At 47.0% G+C, this 22,075-nt stretch overlaps 1 protein-coding gene across 1 annotated transcript in view; it reads left to right on the forward strand.

Annotated features, from left to right (window-relative positions):
* The first annotated feature begins 650 nt into the window (after positions 1-650).
* Positions 651-22,075, forward strand: part of ARHGEF4 (Rho guanine nucleotide exchange factor 4) — an 88,299-nt gene continuing 66,874 nt past the window's right edge. The window contains exon 1 of the mRNA XM_056115416.1: positions 651-933. Within this exon, the coding sequence (XP_055971391.1) occupies positions 876-933 (58 nt within the window). The 5' untranslated portion in view covers positions 651-875. The remainder of the gene's footprint in view (positions 934-22,075) is intronic.

Below are 22,075 nucleotides of genomic sequence, written 5' to 3' on the forward strand. Positions count from 1 at the left end.
GACCGCGGAGGGTCGCAGGTGCGCGGGGCTCCTTTGGCTCGTTTGCGCTCCTGGACGCGGGACGAGCCCGGGCCGGGCCAGTGCGGGTCCAGCGTGCGCAGCCGCCCGCCCGGGGGGGTCCTCCCGCCCCGCGCCCCCCCGCACCCGGCGCGGACACGCCCCGGTCACGGACCAGGATCCAGGAGGGCGCGCGTGCCGCGTGCACGTTTCGACGGACCTGGGGGGCGCGGGGGACGCCTCGAGCGTCCCGGGGGGTCGGGGGCGCTCGCAGGTGCCGGCGTTCGGCTGCCGGACGCGCCCAGCCGGCCCCGGCCCCGGCCCCGGCCCCCGCCCGCCACCGCCGCCGCCGCCGCCGCCCTGGCCTGCGTGCGCGCGTGCGTGAGCGCGTGAGCGGGACCCGCCACCGCGCCGTGTCGGCGCCCGGCACGACCGGGGCTGCGGCCCTTGGAGGTGCCCGGGGTCGGCCCGGCCGCGCGTGCCCAGCCGCAGAGGGTCGCCGGCGCGGCCGGGAGCCTCCTTGGCGGAGCCCCGTGATGTCAGCCGGCCGGGAGCGGCCGCGCGGCGGCGGGGACGGGGCCGAGGGAGCCGCGCCGCTGCCCGCCCGCCCCGAGCCCGCCGACCGCTGTCCCGGCCCCGGCCCCGGCCCCGGCGCGCGCGCCCCCTCGCCCGGCAGCCCCGCCGCCCCCGGCCCGCCCCCGAGCCTCTGGCTGGAGCTGCGGCCCGCCTGCACCGGGGCCCGCCACTGCCCCAGCGAGTCCAGCGGCCGCGCGAGCGGCGACCTCGGCACCAGCAGCAGCAGCAGCGGCGGCGGCAGCAGCGTCGGGCTGTCACCCGGCTCCGACTCCGACAGCAGCGGCGTGGTGTGCGGCGGGGGCATGCGCGGCGCCCTGCCCCGCTCCTGGAGCCTCGAGAGCCTGCGCTCGGCCACCGCCGGTAAGCAAGCGCCCGCGGAACTGCATCCCGCCGCCCCCTTCCCTGTCCCCGCCGCTAAGGCGCCCGCGGAACTGCATCCCGTCGCTCTCCTCCCAGTTCCCGCTCTCCTCCCAGTCCCCGCCGGTAAGGTGCCCGTGGAACTACATCCCTCTGACCCCTTCCCTGTCCCCGCCGGTAAGGCGCCCGCGGAACTGCATCCCGTAGCTTTCCTCCCAGTCCCCGCCGGTAAGGCGCCCGTGGAACTACATCCCTCTGCCCCGTCTCCTGTCCCCGCCGGTAAGGCGGCCACGGAACTGCATCCCGCCGCTCCCCTCCCTGTCCACGCCGCTAAGGCTCCCGCGGAACTGCCCTCCCGCCGGTAAGGGCGCCCCGCGGACTGCCCTCCCGCCGCTCCCTTCCCCTGTCTCCCGCGGAACTGCATCCCGCTGATAAGGGCGCCCCGCGGACTGCCCTCCCGCCGCTCCACTTCCCTGTCTCCACTCCTCTCTTTGCATCTCCGGCCGCCCCTCTTCCTCGGCTTCCCCTCTCCGTGTACATTTTGTTGTTGTTGTTTTTCTGATTCCGCCCACCCTCTTGTCCCTGCTCCTCCTTCCAACTCACTTTTGACCAGTTTCACTAGTGCCTGCCGGGACCCCCCTGGCAGGGCACCTGTCAGTCCGGAAACAGTGTTTGAGGTGGGCGCGCCGTGCGCTCCCCTCCTCCTCTGCCTGGTCCCTGGCATGTCCCTCTTTCCTGAGCAGCAGCTCCTGCGCAGCACAACATCAGAGTCGAGCGCTGGCCGAGGGTGCGCCAGCTTCGGTGTATTTGCTGCTGTAGCTCGGACCAAGGCTCCTTTGCAATAGCAGTTTCCTGTCTATGGGATTGTTTTCCCAGCAGATGTGTGCTGCCTGGGATGCTCCTCCCGTCTACCCTCGCACACAGGTCCGCGCACGGGTTAAAAGGAAGCCGTGGCCCTCCCTGGGCAGCGAGGAAGCCCCGCGGCGGGGGGGGGGGGGGGGGGGGGCTGCTTGGTAGTCGTCTGCCCGCCCATCGCTGGGCACTGCTAAGGTGGATTCTTTATGTTTTACTCCTCACTAACTCTCCAATTATTTTGAAGACCCTGAAGTGAGGGGTACGAAGGAAAACGTGCTACTGGGAAATCGGGGGTGGGAAGGCTAGTAAACGTCATTTAGTCATTTAATCTTGTTTGTGGGTTATGGGTGCAGCCTGTGGATACCTGGGGCTCTGTGGGTGACACTGTGTGCCTTGAAGGGTGGGGGGTGGGGGCATCAGTACGGAGCCGTGCCACCAGCGGAGTGCCTTCCACCCCTAGGAACCCTGATGGAGCACAGGCCAATTGGGGATGCTAGAGTCAAGTGGGTTTCCTGTGGTCGGTGATGGTTCTGCAAGGACAGATTCTGCTTCTGCCCTTAGCCAGTGGGTCTGGACACATAGCTCTCTGCATTGATTACTCAGGGACATTCCTCGGCTTGGTCCTCAAATATATGAAAGTTCCGGAAGCGGAATCACCCAGCTACTGGGGAGTCTCATCCAAGCACAAGTTCTCCAGAATTTTGCAGCTGTCACTCTAGTTTCCTTGAAATAATTCTTCTCTTGTCTGGGGATGACCCACTTAAAGAGAACCCAGTGTTAGAAAACCAAACTGGCTGGCGCGGTGGGGGGACTCATCCTTCCCACCCACCCACGTGGCTTTTCTTCCACTTTCAGAGTCAGAAGGCAGAGCAGTTCGAGCCCAGCACCACAGAGGGCCCAGAGAAGCTCGAGCAGTGGTTCCGGGATGGGGGGCGGAGCTGGGACTCCCTCTCCATGGGCAGGGGTGAGGCAGCTGCAGAGGGCAGTTACCCTGAGACCCAGGGATTACTCAGACTGGCTCTCTGGCACTGAGGCATCTGGATATGTTTCAGAGAGAACCCCTGTGAGTCCGTGACGTGGCATGTGCTGGAAAGCACATGGGTCTGTTCCCAGAGGAATCGGAACTGCAAGAGCAGGGAAGGGTTAAAGTAACATGCAGTTTGAAGAGTTTTTATGAGACCCAGAGCAAATACTGGGCCCCTCCCACATCAGTGATCCTGATGCTGAGCCCCAGGTATTGGATGAGGGGGAGCAAACTCAGGAAGCACTAGCCAGTGGCCAGCAATCCCAGAGGAACTGTCATTGTCACTGTCCTCCTGTTGTTCATCGATTTGCTCGAGTGGGCACCGGTAATGTCCCCATTGTGAAACTTGTTGTTACTGTGTCTGGCATATCGAATATGCCACAAGGAGCTTGCCAGGCTCTGCTGTGCAGGTGGGATACTCTCAGAAGCTTTCCGGGCTCTCAGAGAGGGAGAGAGGAATCAAACCTGGGGTGGCCACATGCAAGGCAAATGCCCTCCCTCCTGTGCTATCACTCCAGCTTTTATACACACACACACACACACACACACACACACACGCGCGCGCGCGCGCGCATGCGTGCGCATTCCAATAGTAACGTCCCCACTGTTGTCTGGTGAGGTCATGGCCTGCCTCAGTGTGGCTTTGTGCAGCTTCTTTGCAGGGTTCCGATGGAGGGTAGACCCTGTAAGCATGTTGAGAAGCACCATGAAGTAATACCATGGATGCGTACTTGATTGCACTTGTCTTTATTCTGTAGTCAGCTTTTCAGAGAGTCCTAGCTACCCCAATTTCAGAATTAGGACATTGAGGTCAAAGATCTAAATGTGGCGGCAGAGCAGTAGCACAGCAGGTAGGGTGCTTGCCTTGCACATGACCAGCCGGGGTTCGGGTCCCGGCATCCCATATGGTCCCCAAGTGCCACCAGAACTGATTCCTGCCAATCTTGATTTGCTCCCTGGCGCTTCATAAAGTCACCACCTGGGTTATTCCTAAGCACAGCCAGGAATAGCCCCGAGCCCAAACCCCCACCATTGGCCCCAAACCCAACTTCTTTCCTCATCAGTGATAAAGTTCCACAGTTCTTTTTCTTTTCACCCATTTGTTGAATCACTGTGAGATAGACCCTTATAGAACTGTTTATGATTGGGTTTCTGTCATACAATATCCCAACACCCATCCCCCCACCAGTGTACGTTCCCCAGACCAGTGTCCCCAGGTTGCCTCCCATCACTCCCACCTCCCACCCCCTGCCTGCCTCTATGGCAGGTGCTTTTCTTCTCTCTCTCTCTCTCTCTCTCTCTCTCTCTCTCTCTCTCTCTCTCTCGCTCTTGCTCTCGCTCTCTCTCTGTCTTTCTGTCTCTGTCTCTATCTCTGTTTCTGTATGTCTCTCTCTCCTTTTGGGCATTGTGGTTTGCAATATTGGTACTGAAAGATTATCAAGAATATCCCTTACCTACTTTTAAGCCTCAGATCTTGTCCAGCATGATCATTCCCAGTTATTGTTTTCATACCGGTCTCTTCTGTATCTTCCTAATTTCAGCCCTCCCCTGCCCCCTCCACACACACACTTGTGGTTAGTTCCAACCATTAACTAGTTCTCCTAAACCCTGTTTTCCCTGGCCACACATATTAGCCTTATACTATATATATATTTATATACCACAAATGAAAGCAGTCATTCTCTATCAGTCCTTCTCCTGACTCATTTCATTTAGCATGATACTTTCCATGTCCATCCATTTATAGGCAAATTTCATGACTTCATTTTTCCTAAAATGTCATTGTATTTCATTGTGTAGATGTGCCATAGTTTCTTTATCCATTCATCTGTTCTTGGGTACTCAGTTTGTTTCCAGATTCTGGCTATGGTAAATAGTGCTGCAATAAACATAGGAATGCAGATGGTATTACTGCTGTGTGTTTTGGGATGCCAGGATTTATTCCCAGAAGTGGTTCTGCTGAGTCAAATGGGAGTTCAATTTCTAATTTTTTGAGAAACGTCCATATTGTTTTCCCAAAAGGCTGGACCAATCAGCATTCCCACAAACAATGAATGAAAGTCCCTTTCTCCCCATATCTACACCAACACTGATTGCTTTTGGTCTTTTGGATGTGTGCCAATCTCTGTGGTGTGATTTGATATTTCACACCGTCTCTCTGATGATTAGTGATGAAAAGTATTTTTCATGTCCCTTTTGGCTACCTGAATTTCTTCTTTGAGAAAGTTTCTGTGCATTCGATATTTCCATTTCATATTCAAAATCCCATTTTCTTATGGGATTGGATTTTTTTCTTGTAGAGTTCAACCAGTGCCTTGTATATCTTTGATATTAACCCTTTATCAGAAGGGCATGGGTGAATACCCTTTCCCATTCAGTAGGCTGTCTTTGTATCCTGGTCACTGTTTCTTTTGAGGTGCAGAAGCTTCTTAATTTAAGATCATCTCATTTGTTTATCTTTGTGTCCACTTGCTTGGTCAGTGGCATTTCATCTTTGAAGATACCTTTAACTTCAATATCATGGAGGGTTTTCCCTAATCTTTTCTTCAATGTATCTTATGGATTCTGGTCTGATGATGAGGTCTTTAATATATTTTGATCTGATTTTTGTGCATGGTGTTAGGTAGAGATCTGAGCACATATTTTTGCTTTGTTTTGTTTTGTTTTTGGCATGTAGCTGTCCATTTTTACCAGCACCACTTGTTAAAGTGGATTTCTTTGCTCCACTTCATATCTCTTGCTCCCTTATCAAACATTAAATGATCATTTATTTGAGAGTGTGTGTAAGGATATTCAACCCTGTTCCATTGATCTGCATATGTCTTTATTCCAATACCATGCTGTTTTAATTATTATCACTTTGTAGTACAGTTTGAAGTTGGGGAAGGTAATGACTCCTATCTTTTTCCCCCCGTGAATTGCTTTAGCTATTCATGGAGGCTTGTTGTTACATATGAATTTCAGGAATGTTTGATTAATTTCTTTGAAAAATGTCATGGATATTCTTATAGTGATCACATTGAATCTGTATAATGCTTTTTGGAGTATTGCCATTTTGAAAATGTTAATTCTCCCAGTCCATGAGCAGGGAATGTGTTTCCATTTCCTCATGTCCTCTTTCATATCTTGAAGTAGCATTGTGTAGGTTTTTTTTTTTTGTACAGGTCCTTTATCTCCTTAGTTAAGTGATTCTGAGGTACTTGATTTTCTGAGGCATGATTGTGAACAGAATTTTTTTTTCATATCACTTTCTTCTCTGTCATTATTTGCATATAGGAAAGCCATGGACTTTCAGGTATTGATTTTGTAGCCCATGACTTTACTATACAAGTCTATTGTTTCTAGGAGCTTCTTGGTACAGACTTTAGTGTCCTCTAAGTTTTAGTATCTTGTCATCTGCAAATAGTGATAGCTTGATTTCTTCGTTTCCTATCTGGATGCCCTTGATATCTTTTTCTTCCCTAACTGCTATGGCAAGTATCTCCCATACTATATGGAATAGAAGAAAATTCCACCGTTCTAATCACAACTGTTGATTTGTGACGGAAACCTCCCCAATGACTTGGCATTTGTTGCAATTGTATTTCTTTGTGATTAGTTTTAGGACGCTAAGTTAAAGTACTTTGTGTCTCTCTTCTGAAAGATTAGTTATTACTGGTAATGCAGCCAGAGCGATAGTACAGCGGGTAGGGTGTTTGCCTTGCACTTGACTGAACCTGGTTCAATACCCGGCATCCCATATGGTTCCCCAAGCACTTCCAGGAGTAATTCTTGGGTTCAGAGCCATGAGTAACCCTGAGCATTACCAGGTTAGGTCCAAAACAAAACAAAATAGAACAAACAAAAAGAATTGCCAGTATACAGTCCTTAGCAAAATTTTGTTATCATTGTTGTGATTTTTTGTGATGGGGTAGATTGCCAATTTTTTTAAGTTGTCAGCAAAAAAATGCAAAGGCTAGACATGAGAGGCTGGAATTAGAATTGGCCATCAATCAAGAGTCCCACGGAGAACCATGGATAGTCCTCTTTGCCAAAAACCTTAAATTTTTAAATGTCCAAATTTGAACTCTTTGCTGTACAGAGACTTTCCTCCAAGACAGGCTCTGAAGTCAAGATATATTGGACAGAGTGAGTTGCCCCAGACCTTCCATCTCTGCTCCTGGAACTGGCCTCCCTGGCACCCAGCTCTCCTATCTCACTGTAGCTAAGAGAACTAAAGTTTTGTTTGCCTGTTTCCGGTGACTGGGGGATGAGTTGGTGTTTTTTGTTCTGCTGGTTTTAGTGATTCCAGAGACTGAAACCAGGACCTCATGCATGCAAGATGTGTGCTGTACTATTACATCTCTGCCTGGGCTCAGACTTTCTAAATTCTCACAATGGTTTTGTTGTTGTATGACAGGCCTGAATCTCAGTTCAGGCTTCTGGGGTTTATACAAATGCAATTTTCCAGGTGGCTTATGAAATGATTTCCGTCTCCTGGGTAACTCCCCAAATTATGTCGGTGGAGAATGGGGGAATCAGGGAGGTGATTCTCTAGAGGGAGTGCTACTACCTTCCTGCTCAACCTCACTTTGTCTCTCTGGGAAGTGCACAGTAGTGGAGAGAGCAGGGCCAGGATTGGTAAAGCTACCCAAAACACTTGTATCCCAGAGTGCTGAGGTCTACTCTCCACGAGTCAGGACTTGAACCCCACCACCTGAGTTTTGGGGAAGCAGTGGCCTCAGGCGGGAGCAAGTGCTTGTTCTTTGCAGGAAAAGGCAAGTCCATCCTGACGTCTCCCCAGGCTTCCCAGAAAAGAATTTTAGAAGACAAATAGTGAGGTAAAATGACTTTATTTGGGGGCTCTGGGGAGGGAGGTGGCAGGGAGAGAGAGGGAGAAGGGGAATGCAGCCTTCTCTAGAGGGGAAGAGAGCAGAGGGAGCCCCCTGAAGGGAACGGAAGCAATTGCACACCCCAAGTTAAAGTTGTAAGCTGCTGCAGAATAGGATTGCAGGAAACTTGCTTTAGTAAACTCAGTTTTATGAGATTTTCCAAACTGACCCCACGTGAGACTTTCTGTCTAGTAAAGTAAGAGTCTGTTGCTAGAGTATTGTAGAGAAGAGCTTTGAAATTCTGGTCTTTCATGTTTCAAGTCAACCAAGGCAAAAGTTGCAAGTCTAAGAAACCAGGCCTAAGTTTCCAAATGTCCTGTTCCACCATCAGTGCTCAATTATCCAGTAATAGTATGTGACAATGAGGGGCTGGAACAATAGCACAATGGGTAGGGCGTTTGCCTTGCACGCAGCTGACCCGGGTTCGATTCCCAGCATTCCATATCGTCCCCCGAGCACCATCAGGAGTAATTCCTGAGTGCATGAGCCAGGAGTAAGCCCTGTGCATCGCTGGGTGTGACCCAAAAATCAAAAACAAACAAACAAACAAAAACAATAGAATGTGACAATGAATAGGACATGTTGCCTTCTGAGGATGCTCTTCTAAGCCTGTGTCCAGGGGTTAGGCAAGCAAAGCCACAGGGCTGACCTTAGTCACATCCTCCCAGTCCCTCCAAAGGTCACAAAGCACAGTGTACCTCAGACCACCGCATAAATTTCAGTGTTGGCATCACTGGTGTGGGTTAAGGCACCAATTATCCAGTCTTCTTAGCAGGATATTTCTAGGACTTAGAGGCATGTCCAGGAACCAACTTAGGGCCAGTCCTTTTTTGAGACAATCTAAGACCATTTACTATACAGAGGATGCCAGTTCCGAAGTGAGTTGCCATCCTCAGTCTGACAGGGAGTTTCCCAGAGAGATCCTTCAAGAGGGAATATTGTCTGAGTCTTAATGTCTGCAAAGTGATGGAGTAAAGAACCCTGTCTTTGGAGACAGGGTTCACTAAACATATGCAGAAACATGTGAAGGAAGAAAACCTGTGTTTACTGAGTACCTATGCTCGGCCAGTCCTGTGTCAAGTGCTTTAAATATGCGGAAATTACAAATAGTGTGGAGAGAGACAAGGCTCAGAGAGAAATACCAGGCCTGACCTCCATGCTAAGAATACTAATAATAGACCTGGAAAGGTTTTAAGCAGGAGGTTACTGTGACCAAATTGCTTATATTCTTTCTTTGTATTTGTTCTTAAAGTTATTGACATTTAAAACTTACTCTTCTTGGTGTGCAGTTCTAAGAGCTTGGATAAATGCATACAGTCATATAACAACCACCATGATCAAAAGAGAGAAGAGCTTCTTCTGAAAGTCTTACTTCAAAAGCCAACAGCCTTTAATTGGTGATTTAAATACAGAATTCCCTGACGACTTTCTTTTTTTTTTTTTTATGTAGGATTACTGCTATTTATTCAGCCACTGATTAGCTGATTGAATTGTCCATGAACTCCGCCTTACTTTTTTTTTTTCATTTTTTATCATTTTATTTATTGAATCACCATGAGAGCAGTTACAAAGCTTTCGGGTCTAAGTCTCCGTCATACAATGAAACACCCGTACCTTCACCAGTGCCCATTCTCTACCACCAAAAACCCCAGTATAACCCCATCCCACACCCTCCCCCTACCTGTGGGGCAGATGATTTCCACATTACTCTCTCTCTGCTTTGATCACATTCAATATTTTGACGCCAGACCCACCATTATTATTTGAGATTTTACACCAACACTCAGATCTGCTGAAATGGCAACAGTAGACAATTTGTGTTCTATTGCTGGTTATGAATAACATATGATGTCGCGTGGCTGGAGTAGGGCCATGTGATTTTGAAATTCCGAAGTTTTAACACTTAAATCTGGAGGAATTTCTGCCAAAAGCCACTGGGTTTCGAGATTTACTCCTGAGTCTCTGGGATCATGACCATTGAGCAGCTTGATCAGGAGCCAGAGAGGCCGTTCGTGGGCGATGACGTGGGGTCTCGTTGGGACGGGGAGACCAGGACCGGCTCCACCCCCATCCCATGAGGACCAACAACTTTCGTCACTGCGGGCCTGAGCCTGACTGTCCAATGGCCTCTGGAGGATGACGGCCACCGAGCCGCCAAGGGGGAGCAGGCGGAGGAACAACACCCTTTCTCCCCTGGGGTGGCCCGGCGACAGTAACCTACTGTGGGGTCCGGACGCATTTCTACCAAAAGCCACTGGGTTTTGAGATTTGTTTCTGAGTCTCTGGGATCAAGGCCGTTAAGCAGCTTGATCAGGAGCCAGAGAGGTTGTTCATGGGCAATGATTTGGGGTCTTGTTGGGGGGGAAGGACAGGCCCGGCTCCCCCCCCCCCATACCATGAGGCCCAACAAGTTTCATCACTGCGGGCCCAAGCCTGACTGTCCAATGGCCTCTGGAGGATGGCAGCCACTGGGCCGCCGGGGGGAACAGGCCAAGGCACGAAACCTATTCCAACCTGCGTTGGCCCAGCACCAGTAACCTACTGCAGGGACCGAACGCATTTCTGCCAAAAGCCGCTGGGTTTCGAGATTTGTTTCTGAGTCTCTGGGATCATGGTAAGCAGTTCAATCAGGAACCAGAGAGGCCATGCCTCCAATTATATAGCTGAGCCAGAGGTGGTTCGTGGGTGTCTTTCCCACATACCTAACTTTTGGCCGTTTACTTTCTTGGTAAACTTTGCCCCAAGTTTTTGGGGTCTGGCCAAAAGCACAGCAGCAATTTTGGGATATCTGGACGTCTGAAGGCACCATCAGGCTGCTGATGCACTCGCCTCACAGGTACAGATTGACCTGCTGGCGGCACCATACCCCCTCTGACAACTTTCTTTATTTGTCTTCATCCTTTTTAGCACAGCTATCAAAGCAAAAAAAAAAAAAAAACCATGTTCATTAATAGACTCAATATTTAAGTCTCATTAACAGACTCAATTTCTAAGCCTCCCTGTATCTTGTGAACAGCAAGACTGTATACACTTGAATTATATTTAGTAATCAATGATTCTGAACTTGATATTATTGAAATAATCTAGGTATTTGTTGAATAGCCCTTATTTAACCCCAAATTTGTTACCTAAAAGTCCTGGAATTTATCTTCAAGCCAATATGCTTACTATTGTAAATTTGTCATAATAATGGTAATTTAGTTAATTAAACACAAAGATACATTATTTTTATAATCCTAAACATTTAATAGAGGTAATGCTAGCCTATACAATCAGTTAACCTATACATGATTAAGAAGAACATACCTAAGTAGAATTAAAATATATATGTATATTTTCAACACATTTAACACAGAGAAGATGTAACTCTTTATTAAACCAAATATTAAAGTAGTCTTGTCAATTATATGAGCTTGAAAACTTAAAACATTTCTGAGTTAGTTTCTGTAATAGACTCTTTATTTTTCTATTAAAAATATTTGAGATTCAATTTTCTTACCTTCTGGAAATTTAGGAATATTCACTTTATTTTAAGTGCTTGCTTATTTCTTTTTTTTTTTTTAATAATGTAGGAGAACTGCTTTGTTCAGCATTGATAAGCTGATTGGACTGGGCATGAACTCCACATTACTTTTTTTTTTTAATTTTATCATGGTGAGATAAAGTTGCAAAGCTTTCATGTTTGAGATTCAGCCATACAATGATGGAACACCCATTCCTCCAACAGTGTACATTTTCCACCACCCACATCCCAGTCCTCACCCTGCCTCTATGGCAGACAATTTCCCCAGTACTGTCTCTTTAATTTTGGGCATTGTGTTTTTCTCAAAACTTCCCACTACCATTCAAGCCTACCTGCCAGGGGCAGACACTAGATAATTTATTTTCCATTGCTCATTTTGAATATCATGAGAGTTTATACAGTCGCGATTATAGATGTAAATTTTTAGATTGTAACTGGATGGGTTCAGAGACATCTCTGTACAGCACTAATTCATTTTGGGATTCAATTGGGCCAGGGCTGTTGGTGCGCTAAGATGGCACCCAGAGGCAAATTGTGGTTGTGACAGCAGTCTGCTGGTTGGGCAGGGACCCGGAGGGGCAGCTCAGGTCCTCTGCCACCATGTAGCCTGGAGATTCAGTCCTGGATCCTGCTACCTGGGCCTTGCTTGTGGAAGCTCTTGGTTACTGGGATTCCATCGGAGCAGGCGGGGAGACTGCACCTGCTCTATCTGAGATAGCACTGTAGCACTATCCTCCCATTGTTTATCAATTAATGGCTCCATTGTGAGACTTGTTGTTACTGTTTTTGGCATATCGAATACTCTCGGTAGCTTACCGGCTCTCTGGGTTTCTGAGAGGGGCGAAAGAATCGAATCCAGATTGGCTGCGTTCAAGGCAAACACCCTACCCTACCCACTGTGCTATCACTCCTATCTGGAGTTACCTGGTGAAATTGGCCCAGTTGGGCCCAGTGCTTGCTTATTTCTAAACCAATCAAGACAGGGCTTTTTAAAAAGATTCATAGTCTAATTTAGTAATGCTATCTGAAGTTAGGAAGCTTATATACATGTACAGAGGGAAAGTCATTTCTAAGTTATAGACATGTAAACAATTCAGACTCATGGGGAAACTTATGAAATGTCTGCTATTGGCCGAGTGTAAATGCAAAAATACAAGGCTCACCAGTCGAGGTACTTACTCCCCAGTTGGCATTGGATTGTTCATTTATTTGAGCTTAAGATCATTGAAGACAGAGTCTCTAGAAACGCTTTACCTCTTTATGGATAGACATTACCAAATGGTCAGACTATAAAATCAAAAGAAGCTGGTCAGAAAGTCAAATGAGGTGCTGGGGATATGTCTTGGTTCAGTGGTGGAGCACATGCCTTGCCAGTAAAGACTTGACATGGAGAAAAGGTGGGAGGGGAGGAAGACAGGTAAGGAGGGAGGCAGAAAGGGAGGGAGTTTGTCCAGAGGAATCAAAATCAAATTCCTTCCGTGCTACCCAATGGTCCCATGCAGGTTGTGGCACCAAGATTGTCAGACACAAAATGCACTGGCCAGTGAAGAAAGGAAAGGTTTCACTCGGGCTGACATAAATGGGAGAATGTTTATTAAATAGGAAATCCTCAAAGGAGAGAACAGTATGGCCTCTCAGAAGCGGAGAATCATGCTGGCAGGTGGAGGGCTCTGGACAGTGGGCTGGTCCTCGGTGCCTGTCCGTTCTTCCTGACACAAAGGCGATTGTGTGGATGTGCGGATTTCTTCTAAAATGTTCATAGATTTCAAAGTCAAGCACTCCAGGCCTAATGATTTTGCTGTTGCTAACAGGTTATTTTTTTCTAACTATGTTCATTTAATAAAAATAGGTATAAAATAATAGGGCTGGAGCAATAGCACAATGGTAGGGCATTTGCCTTGCACGCAGTTAGCCCAGCCGAGCTGGGTTTGATTCTTCCGCCCTTCTTGGAGAGCCCGGCAAGCTACCGTGAGTATCTCACCCGCACGACAAAGCCTGGCAAGCTACCCATGATGTATTCGATATGCCAAACACAGTAACAATAAGTCTCAAAATGGAGACATTACTGGGCCCACTCAAGCAAATTGATGAACAACAGGAGGACAGTGACAGTGACAGTGATAAAATAATAGACATAAGAATATAAAGTAAAATAAATACAGTAGATTATTCAGGCTTCTAAACCTTTGAGTGTTGGTATTTTTTAATGAATTGATCCCTTTCAGCTAAGTTGGTGAATAAAAGGACGTAAGATACATCATTTTCTTGGTATACTTTTGATATATTCAGAATCTGTTTTGTTATGATTTATTTTCAGACGAGATAAGGTAAAGGCCCTCCCCTTGATCATCGATTTGCTCGAGCGGGCCCAGTAACGTCTCCATTGGAGACTTTGTTGTTACTGTGTTTGGCATATCGAATACGTCACGGGGAGCTTGCCAGGCTCTGCCGTGTGGGCGAGATACTCTCGGTAGCTTGCCGGGCTCTCCGAGAGGGGCGGAGGAATCGAACTCGGGTTGGCCATGTTGGCTGCGTGCAAGGCAAACGCCCTACCGCTCTGCTATCACTCCAGCCTGGCAAGCTCCCCGTGACGTATTCGATATGCCAAACACAGTAACAACAAAGTCTCCAATGGAGACGTTACTGGGCCCGCTCGATCAAATTGATGATCAACGGGAGGGCCTTTACTTTTTACTTACTATTTTCAGACAATCTGACTAGATTTACTCTTCTTTTTTTTTTTTTTTTTGCTTTTTGGGTCACACCTGGCAATGGACAGAGGTTACTCCTGGCTCATGCACTCAGGAATTTCTCCTGGCGGTGCTCAGCGGACTCTGTGGCATGCTGGGAATTGAACCTAGACCAGCCGCGTGCAAGGCAAACACCCTACCCACTGTGCTATCACTCCAGCCCCAGATTTACCCATTTTATTATTATAAAGAATCAACTTTGGGGACTGGAAGAACAGCCCAGTGGGCTGGAGCACTTGCTTTGCAGAAGACTTGATTTTGACTCCTGTGTGGTCCCATAAGCAACAAACCCCAGCACAGAGCCAGGAGTTCCCTGAGCACTGCTGGGTGTGGGCCAAAAATAAAAACAAAAACACAACTCTTGACATCATCGATCTTTCTCTGTTTTTTTTTATTTTAAATAGTATTGATTTATTCTGTTATCTCCATTATTCCATCTTCTGCTTTATTAAGGTTTGTTCTGTTCTTTTTCTATTTTTTTTCTAATGTCTTTGAGGGAGCCAGAGGATAGCATAGTGGGTAGGACGTTTGCCTTGCACATGCCGACCTGGGTTGGATTCTTCTGCCCCTCTCGGAGAGCAAGCTACCAAGAGTATCCCGCCCACACGGCAAAGCCTGGCAAGCTACCTGTGATGTATTCGATATGCCAAAAACAGTAACAAGTCTCACAATAGAGACGTTACTGGTGCCTGCTCGAGCAAATCAATGAACAACGGGAGGACAGTGACAGTGACAGTCTTTGAGGGGGCAGAACTACCAGGAGAAGTTTGCTAGAGCTTGAACCCAGGGCCTCACACATGTCAGTCAAGTACTCTACTGATTAGCTGTATCCAGGGCCCTTTTTGTTTTTAAAATTTTCTTTCTTTTATCTTTTTGACTCTCCTAAGTAGTGCTCAATGAACCTCAGGGACACACCTTCCTAACTGTGCCCAGTGGGGCTTGGGTTGGGGGTTAATTGAACTATCTCCCTCGCCCTTTTACGGCTTTCTGTCTCTGGTTAGTTGGTTTTGTTTGGGGCCACACCTAGAGGTACTTAGGGATTGTTATCCCCAGCCCTGTCACGAATGAAACCCAGAGAGCCCCTCATGCAATAGTGTTAGAACAGTGTCGAAGTTGATGGTGTTGATGTACAAAGTGATTGCACCCCACTGCCACCAAACCATCAGTGACCCTTTTCCACTGCCCTTCGTCACCTCTAATCTTGTCTCCAAACCTTTTGTTCCTAGCCCCTACTGATGGAAATCAGTTTTGTAATTTAAGGCCAAGGATTTACCATTGTTCAGTTCTCATTCTCTCTCGCTCGCTCTCTCTCTCTTTCCCCGCCTCTCTCTCTCCCTCCCTCCCTCTGTCCCTCCCTCCTTCCTTCCTTCTCTCCCCCTCCCTCCCCACCTCTCTTGTCTTGTTATTCCAGAGATGAATGAGACCATTTTATCTGACAATTCTCCTCCGTCTGCTTCAGTCCACTTAGCATGATGACTTCCAGTTCCATCCACATCACAGTGTACTACAAGGCTTCATCTTTTCTTATAGCTGTATAATATTCCATTATGTACATATACCACAAATTCTTTGTTCATCTGTCATTGGACATTTGGGTTGGTTCCATATCCTGGCTATTGAACTCAAGGCTGCACTAAACACCGATGTGAATGAAATTTTTCAAACCAATTTTGTTTTGGGGGAAGAGATACCAAGAAGTAGACTCAATGTGTCATTTGGTAGTTCTCTTTTTTTGAAGAATTTTCACACGGTTTTTATCTAGTTTCTTAAATGTGGACAATTGATTTGAGACTTCTCTAGTAGGAGAATTTAAACCTATAAATCTTTCTCTAAGCTTCTCTTTAGCCATTTCTCACAAAATTTTATTTATATTTTTATTTTTATTCAATATTCTATTTCCTTTGAGACTTCCTTACTCATCTATAAATTAGAATTGCATTTAACTTCTAGATATTTAGGAATTTTTTAAATGCTTTTTTTATTGACTTATAATATGGTTCAATTGTGGCTACAGAATATATTTTGTAGGATTAGTTCCTTAAAACTTTTGTTTTGTTTTGTTTTGCTTTAGTTCACTGGGATTTACAGAGCTATTAATCGCAGAGTTTCAGGCATACAGTGTTCCAACTCCAAATCCAGTGCCAGTGTCAGTGTCCCCTTACAGATGACTGGGGTTTCCTCCCTCACCCCACCCAGCCTCCTTAGCAAACCTTTTAATTTGTGTATTATAGTTGGGGTCACATGCTGACACTTGTGTTGACTCCTGTGGTTTTAATGTGCATAGTGACCTCACCTCCACTTCACCAAAATGTTCACAGCTCCTGGCAGAAGCCCAATATGGTTTTTAAAAGCTGGTTTTGGCTCAGACAGTGATACACCTCTGTAAATGTTGGGTGTAAATTTCATTTTAAGAATTTTTTATTTTTAATATATATATATATATATATATTTGCTTTTTGGGTCACACCCAGCGATGGACAGTGGTTACTCCTGGCTCTGCACTAAGGAGTTACTCCTTGCGTTGCACAGAGGACCATATAGGATGCTGGGAATTAAACCCGGGTTGGTCGTGTGCAAGGCAAATGCCCTACCAGCTGTACTATCGCCCCAGCCCCTCATTTTAAATGTTTATAGAGGTGACTCCCAGTAGGACTCAGGGCACCTGAGGCCTCTCCTGGCAAAGCTTGGCCCTATGGTATGAGCCAGATGGTTCAGTGCTTGGGGTCGCCAGGACCACGTCCAACAGAACTAGGGGCCCTAGTTGTGCCTAAGATAGAACTGAGAATCTCACACTTGCACGTCATGTGCTCTGTCATATGCAGCATCTTCCTGGCCCCAAGATTATTTTTATCCTTATGTAAAGAAAACAATTATAAGTTAATCAAGAGCTTAGCTGATTTATAGAGAGCTAAGAAACCAGGTGTTGGAGTAATCAACTAAAACAAACCAATATGAAAGCAATAGCCAAACCCTGAATTATTTGCTGCAGTAGTATGAGAGAACAAGGAAGTTCCGGCACCCCAAAGTTCTCTCTCCCCTCAGGTATCAGTGCAAATGGGGAGACTCCCATTGCTGAGAAGAGCCCAAAACAGAAGTCTCAGGCTATTGTGTAGATGCGGGACCAGGGCCTTGGGAGGGGGAAGGAGTCGGAGTGGGAGCCATGAGCTCCAAGTCCTCCCCCCTCTCTCCAATCCAGAGTACAACTACAGAGATGTCCCTGAACAAGGTCTCTGCACGCACTTGGAACACAGTTAGCTGGCTGGGAAAACAAATTTGTGTGAGTGCATAGTGGGTAGGGGCCCTGATTCCTTGACTGCGATCCCTTCAGAGATTGCAGTGCTGGAGTCTTCCTGGAGAGGGTCAGCGTTCATGGAAGCATTTGATGGATGTCCCAGGCTAAATGTCAGGTTCTGTCCGGGAGCTAGACTTCATGGTTCTGTCCATGCAAGAAAGACGGTCCTGCTGAGAAAGACTTGGAATGGACTCCAGAGAGACCATGGGGGGAATTCACAAGGTTTTGGTAAGAGATTGGCATCACTTATTAGGTTCCCTAGGAAATAGAGGGATTTTAATATCCAGAATATGTATTGAAGAGTTTCTTTTCTTTTTTTTTTAATTTTATTGAGTCACCGTGAGAAAATTACAAGCTTTCATGTTTGGGTTACGGTTACACAATGATCAAACACCCATCCCTCCACCAGTGCACATTCCCCACCAACAATCTCCCCAGTTTTCCCCTTCCCCACCCTCCCCCCACATCAGTGGTAGACAATATTCCCCATACTCTCTCTACTTTTGGGCATTGTGGTTTGCAGTAAAGACACTGAGAGGTCATCATGTTTAGTCCATTATCTACTTTCAGCACACATCTCTCATCCCAGCTGATTCCTCCAGCCATCACTTTCTTGAAGAGCTTCTTTGGGGATCAGTTTCCATGAAAGGAAGGAAGGAAAGGGAGAAGTTCAACCAGGTTGCAGATTCAGTACCAGAAATCTAACTTTCATCCTCAGGAACTCGACTGGTCCCTCAAAGTTGTCTTCATTTGGGCTGAGTGCTATGGAAGGATAAAGATTTAGCCACCCTTGCAAAGGACAGGGCCTTAGGTTCAGGGGTTCTCTGAAGCTGCATCTGTCCCTGAGGTGTGTGTCATCAGCATTACAGAGTCACTGTCATGGGTCCTGTATTGAAAGAGGATCTGGTTGATGGGCTGTGAGCAAAGGAGGGGCCTGGCGATGGATGGTTCTCAGATTCAGAGCAGAGTTCCGCCCTCAATGGGCTCAGTGCTGCCAGCCTTTGCCATAGTCACCTCAGTCAGAGGCCACATAAGGAGGGAAAGCCCATGTCAGATCCTGCTGCAGTGGTTAAGGGAGCTCTTCCTCATTTTTTTCAACGCTGCTCTGCCTTGCCTTTCCCACTGAAACTGTATCGAGGCCTCTAATTCCATTTCTCTCCACTTGCTGTGCCCCTGACCCACCCCAGAGGTCCCCTATCACCCCTGCATGGAACACTGTGCTTTCTCTTCCTAGGAAACTGAGTATAATCTTCATGGCAGTCATTTTCATGATTGCATGTCTGACAGGCCTAATTAAAATAAATTACCTTAGGAATCAGCCTTTCGTCGATCTTGGCTTCCAGACCTGTCATTTTACATTATCTTGCTATCCTCTTCTGTGAGCAGCAGTTCTGAGAGCACTGTGCTGAGGAAGAGAAAGAAAATGCCATTTCCATTAAGTATTCTTTGTGTTTCATAAGGAAGATGGGTGTTACGGCATTTTAAGTGGCTGACTTACGGCGATCACATCACACAGCTCATCTATCATATATCCATGTTGGATAGCAGTTAAACTCACCTCTGTACCACCAACACCGCTCAGATTTCCATGTTGGCTGCCTTCTATCTACCTCAGATCTGAGATTCTTGTTTGCTTTCCATTCGACAAATGAGGAAATTGACCCAGGGGAAGGTTGTCCAAGGCAATTAGTACGAAAATGAAACCAGAAACCAGTATCCCAAAGCTTTAGTCCTGAACTATGTTGGTAGATAAAGAGATACGTAGATCAAGTAAGTTTGAAAGATACAAATATCTCAGCAGCAATAATTTTATTATCTTCAAAATTCACTGAACTCTGAATTCCTTTGTTTGTATGTTTATGTGTGTTGGCGGAACACTCTAGAGAAATGCCAAACTTGTGCTTCAGTTTCCTGCTTGTGTAGGAAGCTATCCTGGGTTCTTTTTCTCCCCCACTTTATTTAGACATCATGGTTTACAAAGTTATTTATGACAGCTTACTACTGGCATTCAGCATTCCAACACCCACCCACCACCACTGTCAACATCTTCTCTCCACCATTGTCTACATTTCCCCAAGCACTCCTCAAACCTGCCCCCATAATTGGCCCACTATAATATAATATTATAAAAAATATATTATAAAAATATTTTGTATTATTTGTTATGCCTAAATGGCTAACAGAATGATCCAAAAAAGTTTCAATAGGGGGAAATCTGTGAGAAATGTTGTGTCTCACCATGGGAACACTAAGTCCTTGTCTAAGGATTTACTAGCTGTTGTTGCCTGTTAATCTGTGTTAATGTTTTTGTTAGTTGAGGTTGGTTGGTTTCTATATTACATCAAATCCATCTGCTACTGTGATGTCAGTATTGTAGATGTTGGAGATATTCACCCACTGTGCACTCCAGAAAATCCAGAATTCTTACCTGGGCAGTCCAGCTGGTGTTAAATTGTTAGCTGTGCAGTGGCTTTGGGGAGCGGCTGCCAGGGCTTTGTTTAAGCAGGAGCTGACTCACCCCCCCCCTCCAAGAGTGCCCCAGAAGTCTTAGCCAGGAATAGGTGTCAGAAAGTTTTGCTGCTAGATGGTCTCTTTTGAGATTTATCTGAGTCTCTGAAATGAGGTCAGTAGATGAGCTTACATGATGGCGGTGATGGGGTGTCTTTCTTGAGTTCTGAGTTCAGTGACAGGGAGGTTAGATAAGTGCGAAATTATATGAGATCCATCTGAATTATGCTAATAAAAACCAGCCAATCATATATAGTACTACCATAAATTCACTTCATGGAGTGAAGGAAATATGGAAGCAGATATGGAAACTCAAATTTTACCCCAAAATTTAGGCAACTCCCTATGAATCCACAAAATAACACAGAAGAAAAGATAACCCCCATTGACAGCGGACAAGTGATGTTTATAAGGGTGTACATGACTGTGTGTGTGTGTGTGTGTGTGTGTGCGCGCGCGCGCGCGCACGCAGGGAGGATGGTGGCATTGAATGTGTATATAGGTTGAGTATATGTTGTATTGTGGCTTTTTCTTGCCCCTGTCTCCTGGAGCAACTTGCCTGCCATAAGGTCAGATATTGTCAGATCCTCCAAGAAACCTACTCTTATTTCCCATTCTAGATTCGTAGGATCTTAAGTACCTTAACGTGTAACAATCTGAGCACAATTCTTGCCAGACAGACTTTCTGAGAGGAACTGCAGGGACTTGCTAATCTCAGTAAACAAAGGCACTGTGGGCCAGAGAAGTAGCACGGGGGTGAAGGCACTTGATTTACAAATGGCATGCCCCACTTTGATCCCTGGCACTGCATATGGTCCCCCTGGCACCACAAGGAGGGCTTCCTGAGCACTACCTTATGTGACCCCAAAACAACATAAACAGTACAGATGGGATTCGTACACAGGAAGCTGTGATGATGCTAATTGCTAGAAAGCAGAGCTTCAAGTGCAACTTGGGAGGGAAGTGCAGGGAAGAGAAGTCTTGTGGAAGCTGGCAAGGTTGACTCAGAGGCATTTGAGCTAGACCGGTTTGGAATCACAGGCGTTCTGTGCTCCAGAGGCTCCCAAGGGCTGAGAAGCAACAGAGTGCAGGACAAAAATTAGGACCCTCCACGAGCAATCCCAGGGCTGAGCAGAAAGAGCTGAAACTTGACTGTGGGTTGGTCATCATTACAGCAGTGTCTCCACTTCATTTTCACGCTGCAGGCAGCTCATTTTCCAGCAAACAGAGTTTTTCGGGCCAAAGAGGTAGCGCGGGAGATAAGGTGCTTGCCTTGCATGTAACTCACCCCTGTTCAATCCCCATCACCACATGTGCTCCTTGAGCATCACCAGGGGTGTTTTCTGAGCACAGTTTCAGGAGTGAGCCCTATGTACCACTGTGTGTGGCAAACATCCTCTCCAAAATAAACAAAACAGAATTTTAAAGAGGCTACATGTGAAAGACAGCACTAGACACTGAAATTTGGGGGGACGTATTTGGCAGTCAGTGCTTAATAAGTGTTTATTTTAAAGGGTGTTTGGAGGATCCTCCCAGGAGGGGAGATGCATGTTGAAAGTAGACTATGGACTGAACATGTTTGCCACTCAAAGCCTCTTTTGCAGACCACAACACCCAAAAGGAGAGAGAGAACACAAGGGATTGCCCTGCCACAGAGGCAGGGTGAGATGGGAGGGATGGGGGTGGGAGGGATATTATCCATGGTGGTGGAAAATGGGCACTGGTGGAGGGATGGGTATTTGATCGAAACCCAAGCACAAAAAATTGTAAATCTACAACTGTACCTCATGGTGTTTCACTAAAAATAAAAAATAAATTTGAAAAAAAAAGAAAAAAATAAGTGTTTATTTAAAATATTGCTTCTGGGGGCTGGAGCACTAGCACAGCAGGTAGGGCATTTGCCTTGCACGCGGCCGACCTGGGTTCGATTCCCAGCATCCTATATGGTCCCCTGAGCACCGCCAGGTGTGGTTCCTGAGCGCAGAGCCAGGAGTAACCCCTATGCATTGCCGGGTGCGACCCAAAAAGCAAAATAAATAAAGAAATAAAGAAATAAATTACTGCTTCTGGGGCTGGAGCGATAGCACAGCAGGTAGGGTGTTTGCCTTGCACGTGACCGACCCGGGCTCGATTCCCAGCATCCCATATGGTCCCCTGAGCACCGCCAGGAGTAATTCCTGAGTGCAGAGCCAGAAATAACACCTGTGCATCGCCGGGTGTGACCCAAAAAGAAAAAAAAAAATGACCGCTTCCCCTGTGTCTCCTTCCCTTGGCTTTTCCCCTTTTTCCTGCTTTTGTCACTCAGAAGACTTTGAAGTTGTC

This window comes from Sorex fumeus, unplaced genomic scaffold (genome assembly GCF_029834395.1).
Source record: "Sorex fumeus unplaced genomic scaffold, SorFum_2.1 ptg000029l, whole genome shotgun sequence".
Classification (NCBI taxonomy): Eukaryota; Metazoa; Chordata; class Mammalia; order Eulipotyphla; family Soricidae; genus Sorex; species Sorex fumeus.